Source organism: Lissotriton vulgaris, chromosome 4_1 (genome assembly GCF_964263255.1).
Source record: "Lissotriton vulgaris chromosome 4_1, aLisVul1.2, whole genome shotgun sequence".
NCBI lineage: Eukaryota > Metazoa > Chordata > Amphibia > Caudata > Salamandridae > Lissotriton > Lissotriton vulgaris.
Window position 1 is genome coordinate 1,285,652,148 of NC_141691.1, and position 15,114 is coordinate 1,285,667,261.

Genomic DNA, 15,114 nt, shown 5'->3' on the forward strand with positions numbered 1-15,114 from the left:
ACCAGTTCCTGTTAGACCATAGTGAAGGTGGGAGTTTGCTAAAGAAGGATGTGCACGAGGCAATTATTCCTGTATTTTTCATTACTTTATTATTTCCCCTTGCTTCCATTTTGTGCCCTGAATTTTGCTCCTTAGGCTGGAGCTTCTACTGGATCATTTTCCTGGTTATTTTGCCTGTTTTTTCTCTTTCCTGTACCTTCTGTAGGACTTTGGTTCTTGGCATTCGCATCATTTGTAATCTTTATCGTAAATCAAGATTCATAACATTTCCAAGGAGGATGTTTTCCCCTTTGTGATTTTTTTCTCTATTTGGGACCCTTTCCATGAGACACATGACTGCTTTCACATATACTATTCCGTGCAGAGTTGACCTATGGCTACTGGGAGGAACTGTCTTTTCTTCTTGTGCGCTTTCTGGTTACCCGTTGGAAAGTATTTGGTTCTGCAGTCTACATTGCTTAGGCTTATAGATACTAGATTCCAGTTGGAGCACATCTGCCTGCAGATCAGAGGATAGTGCATGTTTGCTAATTCATGTGTAATTACACAAACCCCCATTTCAGTCTTTTTCACCTGCTATGTCAATCTAGACCAGGATCAGCCATATGAAAATCAGCCTTTGTCCTTCTATATAGGAGAAACAAAAAATGGTGAGCCTAGAGCATGTTTGTCACTCAAGAAGGATTTCCAGTTTTTGTGCATACTTTTTGTTTGGGCTTCTGCCTTCAGCATGTCGTGCGTAAATTAGAAGTAAAAAATTTGGCTAGTTCTATTGCTTTGATCATTTAAGGCATTTTGTATGGGTTTCATTTCATGATCGTCACAGATCAAATGCATGTTGTGTGTCCTTAATCTGCAGTAAAACCAGCAATGCCACTGCATGCCTAACTAGGGGCCATATGTATCAAGCCAAATTGACTTTGCAAATGCCGAAATTCGCAGAATTTCGGCGTTTGCGAATGCAATTTGGACTAATTGTATGTATCAAGGAAATCTGCTTGCAAATTAATGAATCGCAAAATTTACGATTCCTTATTTTGCGATTGCATTTAATGAATCGCAAATTTTGCGATTCCTTAAATGCAATGTAAGAAGCCAAAAAAATTCGCAAATTGGCCTTAAGGAATCGCAACTTACCACCAACTTCTAGTTGGTGGTAAGTTGCGAATTCCTTGAAAAATGCATATTTTTGCATTTTGCTAAGTGCCATGTGACGCACGTACATGCTTTTAGGGCATGTATGTGTGCCACATGTGCACCCATGTATATTTCAGGGGTGCAACAGGGTGTCCTTTGGACACCCCTGCACCCTTGAAAATATTCTCAATTTGCGATTAGCAAATTGTGAATCGCAAATTTCCCATTCATTCCTATGGGTCTCCTGGCCCATAGAAATGAATGGGAAAGTATTCCTTAATTGCGAATTCACAATTTGCGAATTTTCAATTAAGGAATATCAAGAAATCGCTAAAAAATTGTGATTTTCTTGATACATAGCAATTAGCGATTCTGAAACAGCGATTTCTTAAAAATCGCTATAACAGAATCGCTAATTGCTACCTTCATACATATGGCCCTATATTCTTCTCTAAGTAGCGGGGGTAATATTTCTGTGTGAAGCACATTCATGTAGTGCTAAATGCTAGGATTATTGAATTTCTAATGTATCTATAAAAACATGAAATGAACAGAAATCTTATGGTTGTATAATGTCATTGATAAATGTTAAGTTTTCAGGTGTATGTATTACTGAAGGGTAATAGAATGAGGCCATTGAGTAGGATACGGTTTTGCCATTGTTATCTAGGTTCTTTGTCAGTGGGTCTCCTAAAAAGGTTTAAACTTTCTTTAAGATTTCTAGTGAGATATTACTTGAGCTATCACTTTGTAAATATAAGTTGAATGTGAAAAGCACATGAAGAGGCAATTTGGGTAAGTATCACAATTATAAGGTTGCAGTTTCAGTGGTTGAGCATGTATGAAAGTACAAGCTGGTAAAGAAATTATTATTTGTGTGACATTTCTTCTACAAGCAAGAACACACACACTTTTCCACCTATTTTGGTGCCCTAGGAGCTCAGCATAAGACTGCATTTAATTGGGTTACGCTTAAAAAGTCTGCCCTTGAATCAGTGGTTTTGAGATGTGCTGACAGACTATTTCTGAAATAAGAAACAATTCTTGTTCATGTTGCACCACACATCTGCAAAAGTACCTTCCATTTATTGTCCTTTAATTAAGTGCAGTATATATCATTTATATATGTATCTCAGGTGTGGACTATTGGCTTAGTCAAGCTTGAAGATCAAGAGAGTGAGGGTAGGTTGTAGTTTTTCTGCTATCCAAGGTATGAGAAGATGCATTGCAGTGTCTTCATTGTGTAGGAATTATCTCTTATGATCTCATTGCCATGTGGTATTAGGGCTAGATCTGAGTCTATGGTTGTTGACAAGTCATCCTGTGCCCTGGGCACCCCCTTTGTTTCCTGACGGGTACTGATGGTAACTGACTCTGACTGTCCCTGGGCTCTGGTTAACCAGACCCAGGGCCAGTGCTATGGTGCAAACAAAGTGAAAACACACACACACATTAGGGTACACTATGTGTTAGGGTTACCCTATAATTGTCATGACCTACCCTATAAGTACCTTGTACATAATAGGGCAGGGGGGTTTAAACTACCTTGAAGTCCCTAGTATATAATAGGGCATGGCAGTTTAGAGGCCAGCAGCCCTTTCTGCATTTGCATGTGTGCACTGCAGAGAGTCCGTGGCCATTTAAAAAAAGCCCTGTGTTGCAGCACTGGTTTTAAATGTAAATTGTGCCAAAACTCGACTTACGTGTTAGGGGCATAAACTACAATGTTTTGGCATATTAAGTATTGCCAGGGTCTCCCCTAGGTCTTTTGTTGGTTGACCAAATATCCAGAGACCCTGGTAAGGCCCTCCAGGGTGCGTAATTTCATCAGGAGGGACCCAGCTGGATCCTGTTTATGTGCCATCTGGCCATCTACATAGAGTGCGACTTTCTTCACCCAGCCATTACATTCTAAAGGAGTGCTGCCCTGACTGCCCCTGATTTTATTTGTGAAAGACTCACTGTTTAAATTGAAAAGCAATGGCAATATCGAGCACCCTTGTCACGTCCCTCTGTCTATTTTGATCTGTTTCGTTAAGTTACCATTCACTGCAATCCTGGCTAACTGGCGTTTGTAGATTAACCTAATTGCTCTCATGAATTCCTCTCTAAGATCATATATTTGGATAACATGGTGTAAGAAAGGCCAACTCACGCCATCGAATGCCTTGGCGGCGGCGAAAGTCAAACTTGTAAGTGCAGAACTATTATCTGTAGCCATATCTATCGATTAAACCAAGTCACATGTTAATTTGTGAAACTATTGCTCCTTGTTCAACCCCTTCAGATCCTCATGGACTAAAGCCCCGATCACCTTCTCCAACCTCTTTTCCAACACCGGTTTATACATTTGGGAAACGCTATTAAGTAAAGATAGTGGCCTATATGATTTGCAGGTCTTAGGATCTTTGTTTGGTTTCAATATAATGCTGATTGTAGCCTCATCCCAAGATTGTGTCAAACATGACCCCCCAAAAAACCTCTATTTAGTAAATCAGTTAAGGGCTGGATCAGCTCGTCTTTTAGTACCATAAACAGTTCATCTGGTGGACCGTCCGGGCCAGCTGCTTTCCTCTTTTTAATTTCTTTATCACCCCTTGCACGTCTTCCATACTGTTCTTCTGATTTAAACTCTTTCCTTCAGTATTCAAAGTTGGCAAAGCATCACTCCAAAGAAATTTCTCTGCCTCAGAGACTACCAAATCCTCTCTAAATAATTCTTGGAAGAAACTGGTAAAGGCCTGCCCCTCATCTGAATCCTCTATACATGGTTTGCCATTCTGTTTATCTTCAAATTGTTTGATGGTGTTTCTGGAGTACTCCACCTTCATATTCCGTGCCAGTAGTTTCCTACAACCCTCTCCATATTCATAATGGGCCAAATTGCTAGTTTCTCATTTACTTCGTATCCTCCCTTCCAGATAATCTGCTAGCTTCGCTCTTACATGTTTGACCATATTCTCTGCAGCAGCCTGATCCTAGGCATTGAGTTAATCTTAGCTTCTATGTTCCTTTATTTATTCTGTGTTTCCCTATGTTTTTTCACTGACTGGCCTCTTATCCTGTGCCGAATGAAGGCTTTATATGTGTGTCCCATATTACATGTGAGAGGGCCAAGTTACTATTTAATTGGAAAAATTCAGTTGTATCTCTTCTCAGCTGCTCTGTCACTGCCGGATCAAGGAAAAAAAGGGACAATCTAGGGGGAGCTGGTGTTTTGTTTGTCAAGGAGTAATTATACCCTCACTGCAGAGTGATCTGAGCAATGTTCCGACAGATGCTCCACTCTTCTAAAGTTTTTGCCCAACCAAATACCCAGTGATTATTTCTCCAGTCACCTTCTTTTCGAGCCTGCGACCCCCCCCCTGACCCAGCTGGGAAACCCTCCTCTCAACCATAATAGGTGCGAATAATTGAATAGAGAGAGTGCGTGTGCTGGAGGCCTCATTAGAAGAGCTCAGTAGAGAGGTTGCAGCCACATGGGGAAATTCAGGCTTGAAAACAGGTGAGAAAGAACTCAGAGATAAAATGGAATCCCTGGAAAATAATTTGAGACGGAATAATGTTGAGTGGTGAACGTTCTGAAAGGTTCAGAAGGAGAAAACAGTAAGGGTTTTATGATAAATTTGTTGAAAGAATTTATCCCTTCCGTAGATCCCTTATTGCTCAAGGCAGATTGTTAGAAACAGGTAGCGTGGTGCAGAGCGGGCGGGCCAAAATCCGGAGGAAATGTGTAAAGCATCCGCGCAGCACACACAGGCGACACACCAGGCACACTACAAAAAGAGACTCCACACCAGGTTGCATGAAAAAATAACTTGTGTATTTATAAAACACATTAGAATGCAGAACACAGGTGCATATGTTCCATGCCAGCCGGCACCGGGTAACAATTTACACAGGGATTATTTACAGGGCAGGGCCAATCGGGCCGCTGCCAGAACCATTGCAACAGGACAAAGGGTAAAGGAAAGTCCATCAATAAATGTATCACAGCCAGCAGCTACTGGCAAGGCCAGGCACATAGCATAAATCACGTTTGCATACAGCTTGGGCAGGAGGCATAAATCAAGTAGGCTTAAACATACAGCATAGGGGAGGAACATTAGGCATTAACCTCATTCGCATGAATCAATATCCCTAGACATAAACCATATTGGTATGAGGCATAGCCATATACCCTAATCAGGAAATGGGAACATATTTGCATGTCGTTGACCAAAATTCTTATGCGTGATGCATGAGCCCGTGGGCATAAACAATATTAATGTAAATGTATTAGGACAGGCCCAGTCCAGCTAACCATCAGACATAACCATGAAGCCTCATCATGAGCTAAATACAACATAATTAGCATAAAAGCAGTAGGCCTGACCTGTGAGCATAATCTTATGCAGTAGGCATCAGGAGCACGAATGCATTAGGCATCAAATCATGAGCATGGGGCAGAATCCTAACATAAATCCCATCCTGCATTGGGCAGAATCATGGGAGCACAGGGGGGATCATCCTTAGGAAAAAGCATTAGGCACATTAGTATAAATGCATTACCATGTGGGCATGACAGCATGAGTCATCACTAGCATGAATGCATCATCACAAGTAAGCATGAAAACTTTAGGAAGTAGGGAAAGGCTAAACCTATTATCAATGGCCGCATGGCAACTAGTCCTTGGCACCAACAATGCGTTCACGTGAGTCCCACTGCAGGTTGCCGACTCTTTCAAGAATGGCCCAAAGTTACCTCGGTGCAGCGGCCCGCAAATGCAGCGCCGCTGGGCAGCCACCAGACACTGGCACCATTGTGCGCACGTAGGAGCCCCACTCAGGGGCTCTGAAGTACAAAATGCCCAACGTTGCAGCTGACATTGTCCAGCGGGGCAGCTGTGTTCAGCAAATCAGACCAGGAGGTACGGCCCACGTTGGAGCTCCTCACAGGACTCTAAATACAAAAATGCCCCCAGACGTTGCAAAACTGTTGCAGCGGCCCGCAACTGCGGCGCCGCTGTGTACTGCCAATTAGCGCTTGCCACTAGCAGGGCCTGGGGGTCCCAAACACCAAATGACCAATACGTTGCAGCTGCCCGCAGCTGTGCCCGGTGATCGGTGCGGGCCCTCCCTGTATGTGGGGGGCCTCAAGCACCGACAGTGTGCCTTGGCCGGTCACCGACAGCCCCACAACTCAGCCCCACTCACCGGCAGACAGGGACTCCTTTGAACTTCACCCGGGGCTGCACTCACTCTCGGCCATCCTGGTGCTGCAGGGCTCTGGCTCTGGATCCCGGGAGCCCCGTATTCCTCTCGCCTGCTCCCTGGCTTCACCCAGCCCCCTCCTGGGACCCGGGACTGTGATGCGGAGCCCACGAGTCTCTGGACAGCTTCCTGCTGTGGGGCGGGACTTCCCCTCAGGCACTCCTGTCAGCGCCAATCTCAGCGTGGCTCCCCTGACGTCACTGAGAAGCCCGCACGGCGCTCCTGGGCCAGCGGTGGTGATCCTGGTTGATTCTGAAGTGCGGGTGGGCTCCCGCCTTCAGTTTAAATACACCCGCTCTTCTGGGCAGCTCACATGCAGGTTAGGCTCCCGCGATAAGGGTGCACAGTGCAGGGTGAGCACCAGCTGGGTTTCTTAACAGGCTGGAATGTGGGGTAGGCACCCGCTGTGGAGAAAAATAAAGGTAGAAGCGGGGTGGGCACCCGCTATTGTTGAATCAGCCAAAAAGCGGCACACACGCAAAGGCGGCAGATGGTGGGTTAGGCACCCGCTTTCCCTCTGCACACAGGGGGGGATCCCCACGCTGGGGGTCCCCTCAGGGGTTGCACAGCAGCACAGCGCCAGCAGATTCTTGGGGGGGCAGCGCTTACTTGGCACGCCGCTGGCAGCAGGCGGTAGTTTCCAGCATTAGAGCGCTTGGGTGATGCAGCGCTTTTACCTTGTGGTTCCCAGCACTTCCCAGTCTTGGCCCTGGCGGCAAGTCCTTTCAGTATAGCGCTTAGTTAGCACAGTCAATGGAACTATAGTGCTCTCGCAGCCCAGCGCTGCAGGTGTCAGCTCCTCACCTCCTGGGCAGTAAGATACAGTGCTCTTCTTCTCCAGGCGCGAGCCAGCAGGCAGGGCACAGTTGTAGCGCTCACGAGGCGCTAGGTAGGAGAGCAGCAAGCCCTACTGGGCAAGATCAGCAGTCAGTGGGCACTCATCAGAACAGGGCCGCCGTTCCTATGAACCGTCATCCTTTGTAACGTGGCACTCCTCCTGGTACAGCAGTCTTTACTCCAGCAGCTGGGCTCTCACTAGCGCTGTGGACAGCAGAGGGGTACAGTTGGGCACAGGGGCCAGCACACAGGCCCAAGCGGCAATACCTCCTGGCAGAGTGTCCCCTCTCTTACAGGTCAACGCTCCCAGCTCCGCTATTTATACACCCCTCACCCCATCTACCAGAAAGGGCTAGAACATTCTAGAACATTCTAGAAGGCTCTTGGCAGTCCCAGTCCCAACTGTCACTGTGTGGGGGGGGGGGGGGTGTAGGGCACCCTGTCACTTCAAACACTTCAGACACTAGACCGCCAACCCACCTCAGGTAGGCAGCACAAGCAGACAGGAAGGGCGTCCATTTTAAAAGTGACATTTTACAAAGGTGCATTTCTACAATGGTGGAAATAAAGGTGCGCACACCATTGCACAACATTTATTAGTTCCAGTTCAGACACACCTTATCAGTAAAAAGGCTAGGGGGAAAAGCAGAAACATTTTGGACAATAATGGCCAAGTCCAACGCAGATATACAAATCATTTTTCATGATCCCTTTACAAAGAATTTAAACAGGAAGAACCCTAGGAAAAATCAGATCAATTTCAATACGTATTCGCTGAAAGAACAAATTTTATTTGAATCCATTAAAGATGGTAACTAGACGAAAGGATAGTGGCTGTGCACATTAGGTCGGAAATTTCCAGGGTCACGCAAGACAGACAGTGGAAGTTGGAGAAGTACATCCAAGAACTTAGAACAATAGGAGCTACTGCCCAAATGAGATTCCTCGGTACCCTAAAAATCATGTGGAAAAATATAATGCACAACATAAAAGACCTGAAGGAGGTAGAAAACTTAGTAGAACAGATTTAAGTACTACAGAAACAAAAAGGGTATCAAGAGTTTTTTGTCTGTTGCTGTATTTAGTGTTTTGGCTTTGTTAGATTTTTTTTGTAAACCTTTTTATTGGATTTTACAGTTATCGTACAGGTTATATAACAGTATATAGTGCTTATCATTGCACAACATTCATTGTCCACATTTTCATAATGGATAACTGCGTGTCTATTGAGCGGGATGCCGCTCTTCTTGTGTGGGGCAGGTCTAGATGCATGCCTGTTCGGGGATGTTGGGAGGCCTTATGGAATAACCATTTCCCGGGAGCAAGTATTCGACCTATGTTGTCTATGTGTGATGGTTCAAGGGGACGATCCTTATGTGCAACCAAACTGGGGAGACAGAACTTGGGGAGGAAGGGAAAAGGGGGCATAGCTCCTCGCAGGTTCATTATCAGCGAGCAGTGATTTCCCATCAGTGCAAGTAGGGTGATCTTCTCAGGGCGGTCGAGGGGGTGGCCTAGTTCGGGGGGGCTTGTTCTGGTCAATGTGAATTTGGACCTGGCTCAGTCTGGGTGGCCTGCAGAGTCTCCACAGGGGTGGCCTGTGTTTGTGCAAAGTTATAGACGAGCATTGACCATTCCATCGAAATTGGGTTTTGTCGCATGCCGCGTGCCACTTCCTCTCTGATGATGTCCTCCTCAGCCGCGTCCCACTTCTTAAGTGCCCCCCACCATGTGGCTGTTGGAGGACTGCCCGGTGAGCACCAGTGCATTGCGTTACTTCGCTTTGCGAGGAGCATAGCTAGTAATGCAATTTGGGTCTCTACCTTTCTCTACGTGGTGAGTCCTGCCAGGCCCCTGACCGTCTGCAGGGTAGTGTGCACTGTTGTGGAAAGGGCTTGCAGTGCGGGGCAGGTCCAGAACATGTGGATGAATGGGGCTTCAGGGGTGTTGATGCAGGGGCAGTCGAACTGTGTTGCTGGGCAGAAGCGCTGAAGCTGCGACGGCATGAGGTATGCGCGGTGTAGTATGTTAAATTGGATGTTTTTGAAACTTTAATTGCGGGACACTTTTTAGTGGTGTTCCAGTGCTGTTAGCCATTCTTTGTCTTGGAGAGACTGTCTGAATTCCTCCTCCCAGTGGAGTCGCAGTTGTGTTAGGGGTGCACGTGTAAGTTCCATGATGGATTTATAGATCCATGTAATGAGGTGTTTCCCCGTCCCCATGTTTAGAGAGCGTATGCAATACTGGGTGTGTCTTGGCTTCTCCGTCCGTGAGGTTCCACGTCTTTCTGCAGTCGGCAACCAGTTGTCGGTGTAATACAGACAGCCCTGCGAACAACATCAGTTGACCGTCCGAGAACAGGGCTTCTAACTTGGTGAGCGTGTGCTCTGTCCACACTTGCAGTTCAACCATGGTGTAGTACCCTTTCCCCTTGGGGAGGCCCGCTAGTGGCAATAATGGGGAGTATATGGGCGTCGCATTAGATAGACGGTGGATTCGTAGGGTGTAGGATATGGCCACTTTGACCAATAGGGGGTGCGCCGAATTGGGCTTGGTCCCCGGGAGGAGCATCAGGGTCAGTTCCAGAATTAACACAGCTCCTGTTTGTGCTTTCATTTCCTCCAGGTTTCGGCTCGCTGTCCATCGCGATAGCCTTTGCAGCTGCGCTGTGAGGAAGTAAGCCTCAAAGGACGGGGGTCCCAGCCCCCCTCCCCCCATCTCGTGGCAGCTGCAGTATTGTCAGGGCTACTCTACGGTGGCCCTTACCCCAAATCAGTGAGGTCAGTAACGAGTCTAGCTCTTGAAAAAAGGAGCGTGGGGGGAAATCGGGACATTGGCGAAATAGTAGAGGAGCCAGGGCACCATGATCATTTTGGATAGAGCGACCATTCCAAATGGGGCCAGGGGCTTTTGAGCCCTCGAAGGGCCCGATAGTGGTTGCCCTCCAGGAGGTACTGAGGTATATGATAGAGTCTAATTCCCAGGTATCTTGGGACATCTCCCGTCCAGGACAGTGTGGTGTCTCCCACACTGACTTCCCAGTGAGGTACATCCGGGTGCAGGGGTAGATGGAGGATTTGGTCCAGTTTACCTTCAACATGCGGCTTTCTCAAAGTCAGTGAGTGTGGTTCAAAGAGTGGTGATGTCTGCCGCGATGTCCCTGACATAGATGAGGAGGTCATTCTCGTACAGGGACAGACTTTGTGTACGGCCCTCCAGCGGTATACCCCAGAGCTCGCCCTCCTCCCTTAGTGGTATCACCAGAGGTTCTATTGCGATGGCGAATATTACTGTGGACAGTAGACACTGGCGTGTTCCACGCATGACCGAAATGGGAGGTGAGGTGTGCTTTTGGCTTTGTTAGATATTGGTATGTTGATCCTCTAAGTAATGATGCTTGGGTCTCGTCGGATGACTGTTGAATTGTCGGTAACTTGGCATTTCCCAGGGGGGTGAATATGAAACCCAATGTGTGACAGGCAGAGTGAGTTGACCCTAATGTGATTTATTGGTTATCTTCTTGCTCACCAACGACCTGTCCACCATTAAAACCAACTTCTCCAATGCCATGACCAACTTAGCCAAATGGATGATGGACAGCCGCCTCAAACTCAGCTCCGACAAAACAGAAGTACTATTCTTCAGGAAGAACACCTCTGCATGGGGCCATAGTTGGTGGCCAGAGGAACTCGGGCCAACACATTCACTGACAGACCATCCACGCAACTGCTGCATCATCCTCAACAGACAACTGAACATGAAATGACAAGTCAATGCAGTTGCCTCCTCTTGCTGCCACAGTCTTTGCATGCTTTGCTTCAGATGGATCCCAATTCACTCCAGAAAGTCAGTCACACAGGCCTTTGTTGATTTCTTCAGCCCGGTCTCTTTCTTCTTGCCATGGTCTGCTTAGTCCAGTTCTGGGGTTTTGGGTCGAATTCTTATGCCCCTTTTTTCCCCATTGAAGTCTTTGTTCAGAAAGTCTCTCTTGCTCAGCAAAACTAGTTCTGTCCTCCCTGATCCAGCCACACCAAAGAGGTCGAGACAGCATTGTGCAGGGCGGCCACAGCCTATTCAGGTGCTAGTGACAACTCCTCCCACGCTCTAGCCCAGGATGGCTAGTCAGCATAAGCAGGCACATCCCAGCTCCCTGTGTATGAGTGTTTAGAGTGAATGCACAAACAGCCCTTGACAGTTTTAAACCAGATGTGGATTCCACAGGCAGGCTGAGGCACAGGATGGTTAACTAAGAAAAGGCCCACTGTTGTAAAAGTGGGCCTTTACAAACACACAATTAAAAAAAGATGTGTTATTAAATTCTGAACTCAGGGAGCCCAAACTCCAAATTCCCAATTGAAAGTTACACTTAAACTTTTTCAAGGCAGAGCCCATGCTAGCCTATGGGAGAACTAGTTCTTGCAATAGTGAAAACGAAATTGGCAGTATTTCACTATCAGGACATGTAAAACACACCAGTACGTGTCCTATTTTTCACTACATCCTGCCAATGGGGGTGCCTTTGGCCTCTCTAAGAGGCGACTTGCATAAAATAAAGTGAAGGTTATCCCTTGGCATAGGGGTGCCCTCACCGGGTTGACATAGCAGTGAAAAACTGCTTGCGCTGACACTGCAGTGGCAGGTCTGAGACACATTTGAAAAGCTACGGGTGTGGATGGCAAAATCAGTGCTGCAGTCCCACTAGAAGCGTTTGATTTACAGGCCCTGGGAGACTTACCAGTAAATCAAATAGGCCAATCAGGGATGACCAATCAGAATCACAATTTACACATGGAACACTTGCCCTTTGGCACTGATCAGCAGTGGCAAAGTGTCCAGAGTACCTAAACAAGCTTAACGAAATCCATCTCACAGTCCAAAACGGAGGGCAAAAAACTCAGGGGAAACCACGCCAAGAATGCCAGGTCTAACAAACACATATTGGCTGGGGATATTAGGTTTTACATCCATACTTAATGTGTCTTAAAAAAGAAATGCACTGAAAAAAACATCCTTATTAAGATACTGCTACCATTTACATAAATCACTTACGGTGAGAATCAGAAAGGCTTAGAGGTTGCTTACATATTGTATAATTTTTCTAAAATATTGATTTCCGAAGTGCAAATGCTGAATGTGAAGTACTCAGATAAATCCTATTCTAATTGAGTTTCAATCCCAAGTCTGGCCTTTTGTGGCAGTTCTTACTGGACATTCGTTTATGTGAATTATTTTATTTTTACGTACAGAACCAACGAATCCCAGCAGATATGGTGTTTCTGCGAACCTCAGAGAAAACTGGTAGGTTGACCTGCAAGCATTTTTTGATTTGCTTTTTCAATTTGTTGAGAAGTGTTGTCTATGCATGCAGCTTTATTTTTAATGTAGTGAGTGAATCTCTTTTATGGTATTTCGCTTAAATGGTTAGTGATATATGATATGGGGAAATATAGTTCACTTTTATATAAGTATGCACAAACTGCCACCTGTCGCGCACATCATAAAATGTACTAGAGCATTATCACTGTACATGCAAGCCATCCATTGTGGTGCACAGCATGCAAACCAGATGCAATGGTGTTTTGCTCAGCTCGTCATGCAGTACAGTGCTCCTGTGCTCATGACGAGCTGAGCTCGTCATGACCACACCCGATTTTATTGCTGTCCAGCACAGCAGAGGAATCTCTCAAGCAGCGATCTGGTTAATTAGAAAACAAAAACACGCCAATGTAGTGCTGTGGGTACAGACCTCCCGTAGTGGTGCTCGACTTTGCAGAGTAATATTACTGCACTTGCAAACCACCTGAAATGGCGGATGACTTTCGGAGCTTTTTCAGTATATGTGATATATATATTTTGGAGATAAGCCACATGAACTCTCACGCAGAGCAGTTATATTCTCTGTAATAAGAATCCAACGCTCAAGGTACTTGGCAAAATGCCCACAGGGGCAAATAGCTACGTAAAGAACCCACTTGTTCACACACACAGTGACGTTCATTAAGGCATAAAGGCATGGCATTTGCCACGCAATCGCCTTTACCCAAATATACGTGAACCTTGCTCACACAAACCAACCGACATACATGGTTTTCTGGAATATAAAAATCCAGCGGATCCACGAATATAGTTAACACAGCTCAGCGAGGAAATGACAAAAAGCACACAGAAATGATCGGTGGAGCCCATCCATAAGCCCCCGTAGCGGCTTTTCACACCGATGCAACTTCAGCACATCAACAAATGCCGCATGTGCGCCCCATACTCGGTAACGTTTACTACATTAATCCATGCAGTACGGGTACTATCGGGCGCACAAGGATTTAGCTACAGATCACAACACACGCACAAACAGACATGTATCTCACCTGCACACGGTGATGTTTCAGACTGCGCTCGCACAGCACAAGTTATAGCCGAGGTCCCGCAATACTTTGTTTATGTCAATTACCACACGTACAGGCGGCCGAAAATAATTAACTATGAAACTTGCCACGTGGGTGGGGCGAATGCTAAATGTAAAAATAATTTTCAAGCATAAAGTATTATATTTGATCTTGAATAACACTAGCAAGTATTGTGAAAACATTTCAATGTATTCCCTTTTACATGTCTTTTATTGTCACAACAATGACTTGCAATTTTAAAAGTAACACAAACTTTTCCATGTCTATCCCCCACCTCACATGTTGCCCTGGCAACCCACCTGACCCCCTTGTGGTTACTCTGTATGACTATAAAACTACTCACTTCTTTGGTGAACACAGATGTAGTGAACAAGGCGGACTTGTTCGCGGAAACGCGTCTGGTCGTTTTGGAATAAATTAAATTAACCTTTGATTCTTACCCCACGGAGTCGGTGCCTGCTTTATATTTGAAGAAACAGGATTGGACCACATATATATATATATATATATATATATATATATATATATATATATATATATATATATATATATATATTAAGTCGAACACTTCTCACCAACCGGTTCAAAGAACAAAGGACACCAAACGGGGCTTCACAGGCTGTTTATTTGGATTTTTCAAACGGCAGACCGGTTTCAGCTCCTCGCTTTTCTCAATGCCTGGGATCCAAATGATCGCATTCCTCCTACAACAGTCTTTTATCACGGCTCCTCCTTCCCAGTGGAATGGGGCACACCTGCACTGAGTCTTTACCGCTGCTCCAAATCTCGGGGACTACCAGTCCCACAATGCAGCTTACAAAACTCCATGCATGCAGGAAGATCGTGGCGAGATGAAAACTTTCGCTCTGTGTCCCCTTCTTTCAACCATCACAATTTTGTAGGCACCCAGTCTGAAAACGCAAACCCAGTGGCGGCGTCTTATCAAGCAGTCTTGACCTGCTGTACAACAGCTGCTCCTCGGTGCTTAACAGTTCGTGATGGTGGGTCACCGATACTCCGATACCTCGGCTAACTTCCACATTTTCCCATGTCTCTGTGACCTTCTTCTTAGAAAGGGTCCTTTGTGCGCATCACGGGCAGGGCGCAAACATTAAGTCGAACACTTCTCACCAACCGGTTCAAAGAACAAAGGACACCAAACGGGGCTTCACAGGCTGTTTATTTGGATTTTTCAAACGGCAGACCGGTTTCAGCTCCTCGCTTTTCTCAATGCCTGGGATCCAAATGATCGCATTCCTCCTACAACAGTCTTTTATCATATATATATATATATATATATATATATATATATATATATGGCAGGAGGACGTCTTCAAAGGCAGTCAACCAAAGACGAAGCGAGACCCAAAACTGGTGCAATTATAATTCATTCGTGCTCATCACCATGCCGCCATTTCAGCCTGAAGAGGCCTTGATCACATGACACCGTTTAAAGGGCGGAGTGCAAATTTATAGTTAAAGT

The 15,114-nt window shown here is 45.8% G+C and overlaps 1 protein-coding gene across 2 annotated transcripts in view; it reads left to right on the forward strand.

The window, feature by feature from the left end:
- ATP9B (ATPase phospholipid transporting 9B) overlaps positions 1 to 15,114 on the forward strand; it is a 2,364,768-nt gene that overhangs the window by 729,879 nt on the left and 1,619,775 nt on the right. For both annotated transcript variants that reach the window (XM_086965515.1, XM_086965516.1), the window contains exon 7: positions 12,474 to 12,525. In XM_086965515.1, the coding sequence (XP_086821641.1) occupies positions 12,474 to 12,525 (52 nt within the window). The remainder of the gene's footprint in view (positions 1 to 12,473; positions 12,526 to 15,114) is intronic.